This window comes from Sminthopsis crassicaudata, chromosome X, assembly GCF_048593235.1.
Source record: "Sminthopsis crassicaudata isolate SCR6 chromosome X, ASM4859323v1, whole genome shotgun sequence".
NCBI lineage: Eukaryota > Metazoa > Chordata > Mammalia > Dasyuromorphia > Dasyuridae > Sminthopsis > Sminthopsis crassicaudata.
The window spans coordinates 1,532,648-1,546,980 of NC_133623.1; the positions used below are offsets into that span (position 1 = coordinate 1,532,648).

General features: G+C 48.8%; 1 protein-coding gene across 4 annotated transcripts in view; it reads right to left on the reverse strand.

Moving 5' to 3' along the window:
* Positions 1-14,333, reverse strand: part of RBM10 (RNA binding motif protein 10) — a 35,284-nt gene that overhangs the window by 3,824 nt on the left and 17,127 nt on the right. For 2 of the 4 annotated variants that reach the window (XM_074277200.1, XM_074277199.1), the window contains exon 24: positions 10,250-14,249. In XM_074277200.1, coding sequence (XP_074133301.1) covers positions 14,124-14,249 — 126 coding nt within the window. In that variant the 3' untranslated portion in view covers positions 10,250-14,123. Of the gene's footprint in view, positions 1-10,249; positions 14,250-14,333 lie in introns of those variants that run through there. The other 2 variants (XM_074277202.1, XM_074277201.1) reach the window with 2 other exon arrangements.

Consider the following 14,333-nt stretch of genomic DNA (forward strand, 5'->3'; position numbering starts at 1 on the left):
TTCTCAGGGGGCTGCTGGGAAAAGAAGTATTGGGGCAGCTACAGTGGATAAAGCACTGGTCCTGAAGACAGAAGGACCTGAGTTCAAATGTGGCCTCAGACAGTTAACACGTATTAGCTATGTGACCCTGGGCAAGTCACTTACCCCCAATTGCTGAGAGACACAGAGACAGAGAGAGACACACCGAGAAAGATAGACAGACAGACACACATACACACACACACACACACACACACACACACACACATATATATATATATATATATATATATATATATATATATATAGAGAGAGAGAGAGAGAGAGAGAGAGAGAGAGAGAGAGAGAGAGAGAGAGAGAGAGAGAGAAAGTATTCAAGTCACAGGAAGATGAAGCAAGTCAACTGCCTTAGTCATGGCATACTAGCTGCAATCAGGCCCAGCTGGTTTTCAGTGGTTCTGTCTATACTTCTCTGGCAGGAGCATCTAAAATCGCTAGTGCCCACCACTGTACCTCTGACTCAGTTCTCTGCTTTTACCCCAGCAAAAGGAGAGCAGCACAATGATAAAGGAAATCACAATTACAGTGTGCCTCTTCTTTCACCCCCCGGCCTTCAAAGAGTCCCACAGAAGCTTGCAGGGAGGAGAGCAGAAGGGCAAGGGTCCATCCTCAACGCTAGTATCAGCTCAGGACATGGCTGCCTCCTTTAAGGATCGGAGACTCTTCAGAGCCATGTAGCCTTCTAGGCTCTGGGTCAGGAGGCATCTAGAGGGAAAGGATATGCTTCGAAAGCACAGTGTGGTCAGAAAAAATCAGAGTGTTTGGAAACCCACTATGGAGACTTTGGAAGTCACCAGAAGTGGCGGCAATCAATGCAGTACAGCATTGTTCCGATGGAGACGGCCCAGCTCTGGGATGGAGTGGGAAGCAAAGGGAAGCCAAGACCCAAGGTGAGACGAAAACAGGGCTAACTACCCCACCAAAAAGTAGAGTAAGGGGGGCAGTAGGTGGCCCTGGTCCAAAGATCCGAGCAGGAGATAATAAAGACTTTGACCAGAATGAAACATTACTGTAGATATAAAAATGAAGGTAAGACTAACTCCGTAATTACAAGCAGATGCTCAAAGGGAAAAAAAAATAGATTTTCCAGAGGGACTACTAAATACCTAGAAGAAATAAAGCAAGACCTAAAAAAAAAAAAAAGAAATGAAAGTTCTGAACGAAAGAATTGGAACTAGAACAGGGAGCTTAGAAGAGAAAGTGGCCAAGCTCATCCAAACAACAGAATTCTCTCAAAATAAGGCCTGCACAAACATAAATCGGTGACTCCATGACGTAACAAGAAATGTAAAATGTGAGAGAGCTGATGTCAAAAACAACTAACCTGGAAAACAAGGTAAAAAGAGAGAACTTACGAATCTTTAAAATTGCGATTAAAAAAAATAAAAGACCAGTCACTGTATTTCAAGAAATCATAAACTAGAACGGCCCAGCTCTCTCAGTCATAGATTGGAGAGAAGATAGGAAAAATACACTGATCACCTCCTGAAAGAAGACTCTAAAGGAAAAGGCCCTAGGAGCACCGTTGCTAAAACCCAGATTTCTCATGTCAAAGAAAAAAATGCTGTAAGCATCCAAGTGCCAAGGAACCACAGTCATGATCACAAAAGGTTTGTGCAAGTGTGGTGATCCTTACTTTTCAAAGGGAACCAAAATGATGTGCTATACTGGGATCACTGTACAGCATGTTCAAGTGTGGCTGAGCAGATCAGTGAGCGCTCCAAAGGCCTTGCCACAAGTCGGGCACAGATAGTCCACATCAACAGCGGGAGTGGCTCAACATTCGCACGTCTCATTTCTTTTGAGCTACTGCAATTCTGCTTTGCTCGTAAAGTCCAGATGCCTTCTTTGATGTGGGCAGGTCATGCTTGGACAGTATATCCACGGCTTAGGATCATGGAGCTCGCATTATAATTGGGGAGGCCACATGCAAACAAACTGGGTACCAATGAAATCTATATATGGTAAATGGGAGGTGATCTCGGAGTGAAAGCATTAACGAGAGCCACAGAAGGTTTCTTGCAGAAGGTGGGATCTTAGGTAAGGCTTGAAGGAAGCTAGGAGGGGGAGATGAGGAGGGAGAGCATTTCAGGCATGGGAGACAGCTAGGGGAAAGGCAAAGAGTTGGGAGGTAAAGTGTCCTGTGTGAAACCACCGGTTTATGAAGCATTTACAAAACCAGCCATAGGGATTTTATGTTCGCTCCTGGAGTATAGGGATCCATGAGTTTATTGAGTGGGATGACATGATTAGATCTGTTTTAGGAAAATCACTTTGGTGTTTCACTGAAGGATGGACTGGAGCTGGGGGGGGGGAAGGGGACTTGGGGTAGGCAGACCTCCCCGCCTCCATCCTCCAAAGATATTGCAATAATCCAGGTCTGAGATAATGAGGGTCTGCACCAGGTGGGGACCGTGTTGGAGAAGAGATGCTGCAAGGGTGAGACTGACAGGTCTTGGCACTGTCTTGGATATGGGGGGTGAAGGAGAGTAAGGGGTCCAGGGTCCAGGATGACTGATCTGAGGGACCGGGAGGGTGATGAGGCCCACTAGAGTAAGAGAAGGCAGGAGGAGGGAGAGTTTGAGAGCAGAAGGACGAGTTCAGCTTTAGACATGTCGAATCGAAAACATCTATGGGGCATGCGGGTTGAAACGTCCAGTCGGCAGTTGGAAGTCAGTAGAAGAGAGAGCTTAGTATATAGGGATGAACATAGAAACTGATGAGGTCACCAAGTGAAAAAGAGAAGAGAGTCTAGTCCCCGACCCTCCAACATCTCTGATGAAAAGAGCAGAGAAGAGTAGGAACTTTGAAGAATGAACCACATGAGTCTAGAGACATCTAGAAAGGTGAGGTGGGCTCATCTGAGCAACGGGAAAGGGCTGTATGATGTATGGTGGCCAATAAAAGGCAAAAGAAAAGGGTGCTACCTATCCCCAAGGAGCCTACAGTCTAATGGGGGAAGACGATTGCGGTACAAGCTAAGTAGGAAATAACAGAAGAAAGATCTTCGAATTAAGAGGTACTGGGCAAGGCTTCCTGGAGAACAAGACTTCTTAAACTGTGGCTTTTGACTTATTCTCAGTGAATGTTTGCTTTGTATGCCTATTTTATATCCCTAGATACCTGGGGTCATGTAAAACTTTCTTGGGTAAAAAGGGGGCACAAGTAGAAAAAGTTTCGGAAGTTCTGCTATAGATTTTAGTCGGAACTCAGGGAAGCAGGGGGTTGAGATGAGGTGGGAAAGAATTCCAGGCATGGGGGGGGGAGGAGGGGAGGACGCCAGAGAAAATGCTCGGAATCAAGAGGTGGAATGTTTTGTTGGAACAACAACCAAAAGGTCACCGGATCGAAGAGTACACACGTTTCAGGGGAAGAAGACTACCAAGGCTGGGCTGGGTGGTGCCGGGTCAGGAAGGACTTTGGAAGGCCACAGTAGTTTGTGTTTGATCCTGGAGATGACAGGAAGTCTCTGGAGTTTGCTGGCAAGGGGAGGCCATGTTTATGTGTGACGTGGTTGAACTGGAGCCGTAAGAAAATCACTTTGGGTTTTGAACGGAGGACGGATTGGAGTAGGGAGAGATTTGTGGCCAGTCACCTGACCCAGATCTCTGCAGTAGTCCAGGTGTGAGGAGATGAGGGCCTGGCCTGGGCTAAGGGGGAGCCGAGGAGAGAAGGGAGAGAATTCTAGGGGTGTGGAGAGGTGAGGTCCACCTGCTGAGACTAAGGGAACGAAAGGGAATGTTAAGGGAGGCTGAAGAAAAAGAGTCCGGAGCAGATGGGCCAGGAACACTCCCTTTAAGGGTCCGAATGGGGAGGTCTCTGAAAGGAAGATTGTTCAGTGAGGATTGGAGTGACCTTAGAAAGGTCAAGAGAAGGTGGGGAACATCAGAAGACCTGAGCATGTTTGTAAGCAAAGATGGAGGAGTCACGGGCAAGGAAAGACTAAAAATGCAGGAGAAGAAAAAAGGTCTGTTCTACTTAGTTGGGAAGAGGAGCTGGGGGGAACAGGACTGTGTGCCAGGAGTCTCAGCGGGTGAGAGCAGCATGCTTTGGTTCACTTCTCCATTGACAGTGGCACAGAAATTGTGTGCATCGGGCTTCCAAAATATGAGGAATTCGAGATTGGGAAGAGTTGAGTGGGTTACTGATGGCACAGCAAAGTTGTAAACGGAGGGGTTGAGCCTGGACAGAGGGGGTCACTTGCTAATAGAAAGAGTCCCAAAGACCTGGGTTCCAGGCCTCCCTCGGCAGGGCTCCAGAAGCTGTGTGATTCTGGGCAGGTTGTTTATCCTCGGATTCCTTCTGTGGAAAATGAAGCTGAAAATGTCTTTACATGAATGCCACTATTTTGGAAAGTTTCCATTTATTTTCAGGTCCTCTCTCTCTTAGACTAACTGCCTGAGGACCAGATATGTCCTCATCCCCATTTAGTCATTCCCCCCCCACCCCGGTTTCTTTCTTTCTTTTCTTTTTTTTGAGGCTGGGGTTAAGTGACTTGCCCAGGGTCACACAGCTGGGAAGTGTTAAGTGTCTGAGACTAGATTCGAACTCGGGTCCTCCTGAATTCAGGGCTGGTGCTCTAGCCACTGCACCACCAAGCTGCCCCTCCCGTTTCTTTTGAAGAGGTTTGGGGGTATCTGGGCTCTTTGCAAATGTCTCCAGCTCAGTCCCACTGATGTTAGGATGACCTTTTACAAAGAAATATTTACTTCAAAGGTAGAATCACAAACAAGGAAATTTCCTCTCCCAACATGTGGGCTTTCATCTTTTTCCACATAGGGGGCAAGATTTAGATTTAGGATTATCTGGATCCCTCTGGAACACAACCCGAAGTTCCAAGGCCCACACCTGCTTTGTGTCTCGTTTCTGTGGGCTTCCTCCTCCGGCTGGCTCCATGCCAAGTCCTGTCTAGAATTCTGGTTGGAAGGTCCCCTGGCTATTACTGGGCTGGTGGAACCACTGCCACTGCTTGCAACTGAGGACACAGAATCGAAGCAAGCAGGTGGCCTGGTGGAAAGTATTAGTGATCATCACCTCCTAGGCCCATCAGAAAAGAGAGCCACTGTGTCAACGTGTAAAGATATAGGCCATTCTGGCTACAGAGCCAATCGAAGGATGGGACTCCTCCTCACAAGGATGTTTGGTTCTCTTCTTTCTTTTTGAAAAATCAAATTGGCTTTGATGATAGTTTATGTGTGTGTGTGTGTGTGTGTGTGTGTGTTTTAAACGACAGATCAAATTCTTATTTATTCAGTGTTTTGAATTTTAATTGCTTGGATTTTCAGGATTTCTGTTTTGGTGGGTTTTCAAAATTTCTCTTGGTTTTTTAAGTGTTGGGTTTTTTTAGCTGCATGCCCAATTCATTCATTTGTTCTCTTTTGCCAATGAAAGTTCTTAAGAGCCACAAATTCCCCTCTAAGTATTTCTTTGGCTATATCCTAAAATGTTGGTATTTATTTCATCTCATCATTTTCATTCTCTTTTTTTTTCCCTGAGGCAATTGGGGTTAAGTGACTTGTACAGGGTCACACAGCCAGGAAGTGTTAAGTGTCTGAGAGCAAATTTGAACTCGGGTCCTCCTGAGTCCAGGGCTGGTGCTCTAGCCACTGTGCCGCCCAGCTGCCTCTCATTTACATTCTCTTTAATGAAGCAATTGTTTTTTGACTAAATGTGAGCCATTGTTATTCAAGTGACAAGTTGTGTAGTCAAGTTGAAGTTGCTGAGGATGATGGCAGAAGATGGGAGAAAACACTAGAATTTAGGTTAGAAAGGCACTGACAAGTCGGAGATGAACGTAAGTGAGAGGTGAACCCAATGCAACAGCTAACATGCAGAGAGAAAGGGTTCCCTTGGGCTGGTGGGAGATTGGTGATCTGGGAGTGGGGTGGGAAAGAAGGAACGAAAACAAGAGAAGGGAGGACTGGAAAACGAGAATCGTCGGCAGGAGCCAAAGAAATCGTCTTTATAAAGTGTTTAGTTCCGTGTCTGGCACGCAATCCGACTTTTATATTCATACATACACACGTTGTTGTTTATCGAGACTGTGACGTCAGGGAGGTGCTGCCATGACATGCAAGTGAATTGATTTCAGGGAGGCAGGGTTGTACAAGGCCTCAATTTCCCCTCCAGAGCCATCTGGATCCAGTGGCCAGACAGATCAGGACAACTGGACAATAAGAGAATTTGACCTTTTTAAGCTAAGGTCATCTACAGGTCTCAGTGGGAACTCAAACTCTCTCTCTCTCTCACACACACACACACTCACACTTGTCTCTTTCCTTCATCTTCTTCAAGGAGTTTATAGTTTAATGGAGGAGTCAATATGCAAACGACTACTGTATGTACAAACAATATATAGAGAGAGGCAAGAACCAGGTCCTCTCTCAAGGAGCTCCCAGACTAATGTACAGATATGTCCAGACAAGCTATTGTCGAGATAAACTGGGGAGTCTGGGGGCAGGCACCAGCATGGGCGTTGGGGGGGACAGAAAAGGCTTTCTCTAGGAGGGGGCGCGTTAGCCGGGACTCCAAAGAAAAGCCAGGGAAACCAGAAGGCAGACTGTGCTCACCCAGTAGCTGCCCACATCACCTTGATGCCCTTTGGGGTAATTCTTAGTCATGGGTAGGGGGGAGAAGCAAGGCCTACCACACCAAACACACACACACACCACTCACCACATACACACAACACAGATACAATACTCACTACCTACAAACACACACACCACTCACCACATATACATACAAAACTCATCCCACACAACACTCACCACATAAATACACACATCACCACACAACACTCATTACATAGAAACACACATATCACATAAGCACACACAACACTAACCACATAGAAACACACATCACCACATACACACACAACTCACCACATAAACACACCACCACACACACACATACTACAAACTCACCACACATGCCACACCACATAAACACAAAACACTCACCACAAACACACACTACATACACACAACACAGATACAATACTACATACACACATAACACTCACCACATAAATACACACATCACCACATAACACTCATTACATAGAAACACACATAACACTCACACTCACCACACACACATCACATAAGCACACACAACACTAACCACATAGAAACACACATCACCACATACACACACAACTCACCACATAAACACTCCACCACACACACATACTACATAGAAACACACACACCACTTACCACACCACATAAACCACATACACACAAAACACTCACCACAAACACACACAACACTCACCACATAACACTCATTACATAGAAACACACATAACACTCACCACACACACATCACTCACCATATAGAAACACACATCACCACATACACACACAACTCACCACATAAACACACCACCACACACACACATAGAAACACACACACCACTCACCACACATAAACCACATACACACAACTTGCCATATACATACATCACCCACACATACATCACATACACACACAACACTCACCACATAGAAACACAAACACATAACACCACCTACCACATTCAAACCTCACCTTACACACACCACATAACTCACCACGTAAACATACATTACCACACACACAGCTCACATACACACATCAGACACACACACACACACATTTCAACAGCCATACTCAGAACGTTCCTGCAGGATCAGTGAGCCCCCCCTGGCTACATGAAGATTTCCCACTGGGTCACAGAGTGCTCAAGGCCCACCACAGCCCAGATACTCCACTACTTTGGCATTTGAAAAGTGTCAGATGAAAGGAGTGCTTTGATTCCTCAGTGTCTGGGACCCTTCCACATCACACACATACAAAACCAGTTCCCTATGCCGGGCCCCTGCAGACAACAAGCCCCGTTCCCTCGCTGATGCAAGAGTTAAGAAACAGGCCAAGTTCAGGTCTCAGGGGTACCTGAGCTACACTCCCTCCCAGTAATTGCAAGAGTTCATTTTAGGAGCAAACTTGCCCTAAGCCCCAACCTCGATTAGCTGCTTGTGGCTTCCATTGCTCTAGGTGAGGGCCACCTTCAGGCTTTCGACCTGTCCTCTCTCCTGGCAGGTTGGCAGACAGTAATGGCCAGACGCTGATGAATTAGGGACGAGAGAGCCAAGCTCTAGCACAGATCCAGGGCCACTACATGGGGGAGCCTCTTCTCCAACTCTGCTTTGGTTCCGGCTGCTCAGCTAGTTCTAAGTACACTCGGTCACATTCGGAACGTCGAATTTTGGCATTCTCCGGATCACTCTTTCTCACCCAAATCTCCTTTTCCGGTTGTTCGTTAGTCCTTTCCGTTCTGGAATCTTCATGGGGCGTCTACACACACTGGTGCTCCCTGCTCGCCCCTCACATACAGTGTTTCTTGGAACATACGTGGTTTTTTATGTCTCAGACTGGAACGGGGCACCTAGTGTTGAGCACCCTGCCTGGCACAGTGAGCCCTTAAAAATGCTTCTGGCCCGACTGGCATATGATCTGTCTCAGTTCCGTGTTCTGAAAATCAGGTCAACAAAAAGAGAACTGATAAATGAGCCCCCGCTGTAGCAGCCATAAGCTTGCTTGGGCTCCCTTACTACCATCCCAGGGTAGATCACCTTAGCCCTGAGCCTAGACTTCACATGCATTCCTGGACTAGGAGCTGACTTATTTCTTCCACTGAGTTTTCCCTAGCTAGCTTGCTTGCTTTTTAAGCTATAGTTGGGGTGCAAAGCTGGTCCGTTTCTCAGCAGCCACTCTGCAGGCATCTCAACAGCTGGACTCCCCCCTGCCGCCCCGTGCCCCACTGCCCCCATCGTATTATAGTTGGGAACGTGACAGAAAAACGCTCCCCATGTTGCCGAAGTGCTTCTCTAGTGGCTGGGTACCTAAGGGCTGCAGCAGATGGGAATTCCATCTTTAAAGTCTTGTAGCACATGTCAGGGTGCACATTTGTTCTCTCCGAGGGCTACGGACAAGTAGAAGGGGGACAGAAAAGGACATTCCTAAGTATGGAGTGGACACTTAATATGAGAGGAATGAGGGCAGCTGTTCCCTCCCCTAATTGGGCACATGCCATGCTGTGGAGCAACCCATCTTTTTGGCAGTTAACTTGACCTTCTGAGAAGAGAAAGGCCTAATGCTCTTGTGGCTGAGACTGGGAGGGTATTATTTCAACTTCCCGTCCCTCAATAAAAGGCCTCGAGTTTGTACAAGTGAATATCGGCAGCACGACTGGATGGCCTCGACTTGTGGCTCCCCCTATTCCGTTCCCTCGCATCCACGATGGCCCTCGACCCTCATTAAGCCTGCTGTCGTGTGGACGATAGCAGGACGGCCAAACGCTCAGCTACACGTGGACCGAACGACAACGACTGAAACGTCCCGTTTGGCTCTCGCATCCTCTTCTGCTGTTACTACTGAGCATTCTCAAGGGTTAGTTCCCGTGCCTACAGGGATTTCATTTCTTCCGCCTATATTCTTTTCTATGTCCTGTACACTTCTAAGTGGAGGGGAGAAAGTGTGAACATTTGTTTGGAAGCCAGTCCTCTGAGCCGTAAGCTCGGAGCTCCTGGGAGTATTGCTGTAGAAACAATCATGCTTGGGGACAGCACGAAGGAGGTTAGAGTAAGGTCCCTTGTGCAGTCTCCTGGCTCTTGTGGTTTTGTCCAAGACAGATGGCCCCCAAGTCACAGCCTTTTGATTGCTCGTAGCTTTGCTACCTGTGGTGATCTTAGGCGTGGAAGGAGGTTTCTCTTCGGAGCGTGGAGGGGGGGCTCAGGTGCTTGGCAACCAGTTGCTTTTTTTCAGTCAATTTCTTATAGTGTGAGAGTATCATATATAGATTTTTCTTTTTACCAATGTGGGATGCACTGATTTTCATTATGCAAAAACTCCTCAGCTTGATAAAAATCTTTCTATTTAGTCTCCTCCCATTATTTTTATTTGTTCAGGGGTTAAGAAGTTCCCTTTTCTACAACTGAAATGTATATATGTTAGTGCAAAAGGTCCACAGGATTTTGGATTTTTTCCCCTTCTCTGTATGTCTATCGCTTTAAATGACACCGGGCCCCCACAGACACTCAGTAAACTGCTGTTGTACTTGGTCACTAATTCAAAGCTTATCAAATTAGCAGACGTCAGGCTGGAAAGGGGAGCTAATGATCTGGACAACAGCTGAGAGCCCCAAAGACCTCGACAGGCTCGATCTAAGAAAATGAAATTTAATAGGGACAAAAAAATGGTACATTTGAGTGTCAAATCTTCATTGAGTACAAGAGGAGGCAGGAGTAGACTCTCAGTGGAATGCGCACTCGAGATCAGTTAACAGCAATAATGGTGGCCAACAAAAAGCTAACGTGTTATAATTTCCAAGTCCCCTTTGGGGCCGACAGTTGAGGCCGGGATCTCACCACATATGGTCAGAAAAAGGACCAAGAGCAAGGGACGACAGCTGGACGTCTCGGTTCTACACTGAGACTCGGGCAGTGAATGTGTATAGACTTAGCCTCAAGGGTATCATGTAGGTCCTCTAGGTGCTTAAGAGAAAGTCACAAAGTCTTTATCAGGCACCTACTCGGTGCCAGGGACTGTCCTAAGGGATGGAGATACAAAGGAAGGCCAAACCAGACCCTGCTTCCAAGGAGCTCAGTCAAATGTGGCTGACGACATGCAAGCTCTAGATCCATACGTCTCTACGTTACACTGGAGCTGGGCTGCTCAGCAGAAGGAAGGCACTGGAATGAAGAGGGATCAGGCAAGGCCTCCTATAGAAGACGGGAATTTGGCTGGGACTTAAGGGAAGCCAGGAAAGCCAGGAGGAGGCGAGGAGGGAGCCAGAAAAACAGAAGCCCACTAACTTCAGACGCAGAGTTGTGTGTGGCGGGGATGGGGAAGGCGGGTGAGAGGAGTCAGGCTCCTCTTCTGGTGTTCCTATTGGGCATTTTCAAGGGTTGTGATGTTCTCATGCCTATAGTCAGTGTCTATTGGGAGTCTGTTGGGTGCACCTACATCTACAGAGCAGGAAGGGGCCAGGTTACAGAAGACTTTAGAAGCTACACGGAGGAATCGCTAATTGACCCTGGAGGTAAGAAGAGAGTCCTTGGTGGTGACTGACCAGATGATACGTTCCCACTTGTACTCTAGGAAGAAGGATTTGACAGATGAGTGGAAGATGGAATGAGTGACAAGTTGAGGCAGGAAGAAGCAAGCTATTCCAAGTCTATAGCGTCAGAGGAGAGAAGGGATGTTGCCAAGGGGAAACGACGGTACTTTATCACTAATTGGCCGTCGACGGGCAAGAGGGAAGAGCTGCAGGTGACCCGGGTTTTAAGTCTGAGTGATGAGCATGGTGACGATGTTGATGGTGACAGGGAAGTCTGGAAGGGAGGAGGCAAGCGAGTAAGTTCAGGTTTGAACATGCTGAGTTTCAGGTGCCTTCAGCAGAGGTAACAAGCTTGGCTCCGTGCCACCAAACTTCTGAGTGCAGCCCAGAGCAGATTAGAATGGAACTGGGAAATGTTTAACAAAATAAATAAAAATATGTTCTGGTATTTTGTGGTTTCCTAAGTCAACGGGTGGCTCGTAGGGATCAGTTTCTATCTGTCTTTGACAACGCTGCTTTACAGGATGTCCAGTTGGAGATGTGAGAGTGGAGGTCAAGAGGGTTAGGACTGGCTCAGTGTGGGAATCTTCGGCAGTCAGGGATCAGTCTCAAGGGAAGAGGTGACCTCCCACACGGGAAATCATTGAGGCTCAGGGCTAAGATGATCAGCCCTCGGGATAGTAGCAGTAAGGGAGCCCATTCAGAGGCGGGGCCCAGCCTTTCATTAGCAGTGTCAGCATTTGGACCCGACTTCATCCAATTTGTGACATGCTGGAAATGAGTGGCCATTGACCGGCCCGACGGCCTTATCATCAGGAATTAGTGAAAAAGAGAAAAACTAAAGAGATCATCCAAGGAAATAGAACAGAAGGAGAAGCATGCCCAAGACAGCGCCTCAGGAGATGCAACCTGGATGAAGATCCAGCAGAGGAGGCAGTAGGAAAGCAGTCTGCAGATTAGTGAGAGCGGGGATGATGGGGGAGGAAGCCAGGAAGGACGGGATCCCCATGGCGAGAGCCTGGCCTGGCAGGGTCAGCTCTTCGCAGGAGCTGGGATTAAGCTGGGACAAGAATCTGAATGACTCTAGGTACGGAAGGGACAAAAGGGAACTCTCACCGAACGGCTGGACCCTCAGCTGATAGGGAATAAAATGGTTTGGAAGTGCTGCTGCTGCTGTGAAGACAGCGAATCGAGTAGAGACAGAAAAGGACAGCCTTGCCACGGTGGGATCCCGATGGAGATCGACACCATTGTAAATTTGTAGCGCAGCATGGTTCGTTTCAACGGTGAGTGTGGGCAAAGGCAACACACGAGGGCGATCGTCTAAGGCCGAGGCCTGGCAGGGCAAGCTCAGAGCTAGGATAAGGTGGCAAGAGATTCGAGAGGACAGCGTTGAGTTAAAGCGGCTGACCGCTCGAGGGGTCGAGATGAGGAAGGGAACACAGCCAGGGATTCTGGGATGCAGGGTGATGGCATGGTTAAATATCGAGGCAGGGAGCAATTGGAGGTCTCGAGGAGAACCAAGGACAGGGTTTGCCCAATGAGATACCGAGAGGCTCACCAACGCAGATCGGCCTAGGTAACAAGTGAGATCGGCCATTTTGAAACATCACAATGGAGGACCTCAAAGCGGCCCTCCCGGGGCCGCTGCTAAAATTCATTGAGACAATCTCTCTTCAATGCTACGGAACCCTCAAAAGTGCTAGAGAAAGCAGCTTGTCCCGTGCCTTGGAGGTTCCAGAGGACAGTCTGGGTTTAATGCTCCCGAAAGGCCTTTTCTACCATTTGGGAACAGGTGTTTAAGAGATCAAGCCGACGTCGATCGTGGCGTGACTGTGCCATCGGTGGATGGGCCTCAGCCATTTAGGAGTGCCTCTGGTCCTGTGGGCTTCTTGTCAGTTCTAGCAGAACCAAGTCCCCACCGAATTTCTGTTGGGTTTTTCTTTGCGTTTTCAGGGCTTTAGCAAGCACGGTACCTCGCACACAGTAACTGCTTAATAAATGCTCGTAGACTGATCGGACCCTGCCCCCAGTTCGTTTAGACCTTTTTGGCCTTGGCTCTTCCCTCTCGTCTTACCCTGTCCCCTCCTCCCAGCCACGGGGTGCAGAATCCTTGTCGGGTCAGTGGGGGCGATCGGCGCGTCCGGTGCCGGAAGGGATGACGACATTCTACACGGGAGGAAACCGAGGCCCAGGTTAGGGGAACTTGTCCAGTCACACACTAAGCATCCGAGGCTGCTGGCAACGTTTTGGTCCTGTCTTTAAAGGGACCCCAGGGGGCTGCCTTCCATTTGCTTGCAGGGCACCTGTCCCCCAGGACATAGGGCAGGAGTGGCTGTTCTTCAGAGCAGAACCAGGGTGAAGCAAGAGAGCTAAGGCACGGCAGGGCAAAGCCTAAGGACCGCACAGCAGCATCTCCTCCCCCACACTGCCAGCCCCCTCCTTTGGAGGACCCAAGTCTGCCGGCCAGCCGGCCTTAGACGGGTCGCTTCCCTAGAGCAGGAGGAGGGTGGGACTAACTGACCCCTAACGTTCCTTCTGCCCAAAGCCAAGTCTGCTTCTGAAAGCCCAACCTTTCCGTAGGCATCATGGGATTTGCGCTTGCCAGCAGATCCCCCAGCTGGGGCAAGGCCATCGGAAAGCCATGGCCCCCACTCTCAGGCTGGCCATTTCCTGAGCCCTGGTGCCCAGGATCCCAGTGTGAGTGGCACCCGGGGCAAAGGCCCGACCCCACCAACCTCACAGGCTCCAAGTCTGGGGCTTTTCTGGTTTTATTAGAAAAAGAAGAGGAGAGTCAGCCAGAGGACAGGTGAGTGGGCAGGGGCCATGGCTTCCCAAGAAAAGAGACAGGCTGGAGGGAAGGAGGGCCAGCCAACAGGCCGGGCAGGGTCGCCCTCTTCCCTCTCTCGGAGCCTTAAGGTCAAGGCCGTCCCAGATGGGGGCTGAGGCAAGGGGGTGGGGAGGCCTGGACCAGGGTCTACTCTGCCTCGTTGAAGCGAGTCAGCATGGTCTTGTGCAGGCTCTCCTTGTAGGACTCGGTTGCGGTGATGCCATAGGAGCTGCCCCGAGCCCCCAGTCCTGAGCCACGGACACGGGTCTGGGCCTAAGAAGACAGAGGGCCAGTGGTGAGGGGGGGGATGGCCAGCTGCTCTGGGGCCCCAGCCAGTGGAGAGGAAACGGGGCGGGG